Genomic DNA, 1,254 nt, shown 5'->3' with positions numbered 1-1,254 from the left:
CCCCCCTTCTAGGCCACCCAAAAAATCCCAGCATCATAAACTACCTCAACAATTTGACCCTTAACAACTCAATAGATTGTGGCTCAAATATGTTCTAACTTGGTGTGTGCCTCTCTGACTTAATGAAATCTGTATATATCTAACATAGAATTATTATCCAGGTGCTTGAGATGGTGGCTAATGGGAAATCTATCAAGAAAGCCTCGACGAAGTAGGGTGCTCCAAGGGCCACTCTCTTGAACCGCGTACATGGTTGAGACTACAGCAAGGAAGCATTTACCTCCTGTGAGAGGCTTTTCCAGACGCAGTTCAATCAGCCTATCCAATGGGTTCTGATCTAGGGCTCTATAGGCCTTCCTGCCGCGCGCTGGCATTTCAGGCTGTCCCTGTATCCTCCTAGTGACAGCTACTTGTGGGACAATTTACCTCGCTTCCAAGTAATCATTGAATAGGCAAAGATTGGGCATGGTCTTCTCGGAGACGAGTTACGTAACTGCACCCGGTAAACAAAATTGGTAGGAGTGGAAGATATATGCGAACACGCCACTTGCAAGTCAATTTGGCGAGTATATTTTAAGTTGTGGCTAGAGTTGCTTGAGCAATCACCATTTTCTCATGGAAGCCAAGCCCTCCGCCTCAAGATGCCGGGCAAGCTCTTTCGTCATGACGTCCCAAAGGCCCTGAGCTTGCTTCCTATCGTTGACTACGGAGTACAAACCCGAAGGCTTACCAACGGGCATGAGCAGCTTACCTTTGAACTGATCTGGGTCGGAGCGGATCTGATCGGAAGTAGCTGCGAACAGTGGAGAAGCAGCACCTTGCTCTGAACTCATATAAAACGTGCGGGCCATCATCCGCATGAAGGCATTGTTAGCCTCGGCAACTCCCTCGGTGGCTACTTCACCGGGGTGAACGATGAGTGAAAGTATGTTGAGGCTGTACTTGTCGAACAACTCCTGCATCTTCGAGGCGTAGACCATTGCTCCGGCCTTGGAGACGCTGTACAGAATCATGTCGCTAGCGAAGAGGAACTTCAGAAAGTAACGCCAGGCGAGGGGATAACAAGTTACAGGAGTGACGAGCCCAGCAGCCGAGTCAAATTGGAATTGGAAGTTGGCAGGGAGGAAGGCTTTTGGCGCTGTAGAGGCGATGGTCACGATTCTAACGTCGGCACCTGAACGCTTGGAGGTAGTCTCGAGCAGGGGCATAAGACGGTCAATGAGTAGAAACGGGCCTAAGAAACTTGAAAGCGTT

General features: G+C 49.4%; 1 protein-coding gene across 1 annotated transcript; it reads right to left on the bottom strand.

Annotated features, from left to right (window-relative positions):
* Positions 1-602: 602 nt before the first annotated feature.
* Positions 603-1,244, bottom strand: M431DRAFT_102896 (hypothetical protein; the record flags this gene model as incomplete). Its single annotated transcript, XM_024911492.1, has 1 exon — positions 603-1,244. A coding segment is annotated over one exon (642 nt), but the record flags the coding sequence as incomplete, so codon positions are not given.
* Positions 1,245-1,254: the final 10 nt, after the last annotated feature.

The sequence above is a fragment of the Trichoderma harzianum genome (assembly GCF_003025095.1).
Source record: "Trichoderma harzianum CBS 226.95 unplaced genomic scaffold M431scaffold_494, whole genome shotgun sequence".
In the NCBI taxonomy this organism is placed as follows: domain Eukaryota; kingdom Fungi; phylum Ascomycota; class Sordariomycetes; order Hypocreales; family Hypocreaceae; genus Trichoderma; species Trichoderma harzianum.
This window is presented reverse-complemented; position numbering and strand designations above follow the sequence as displayed.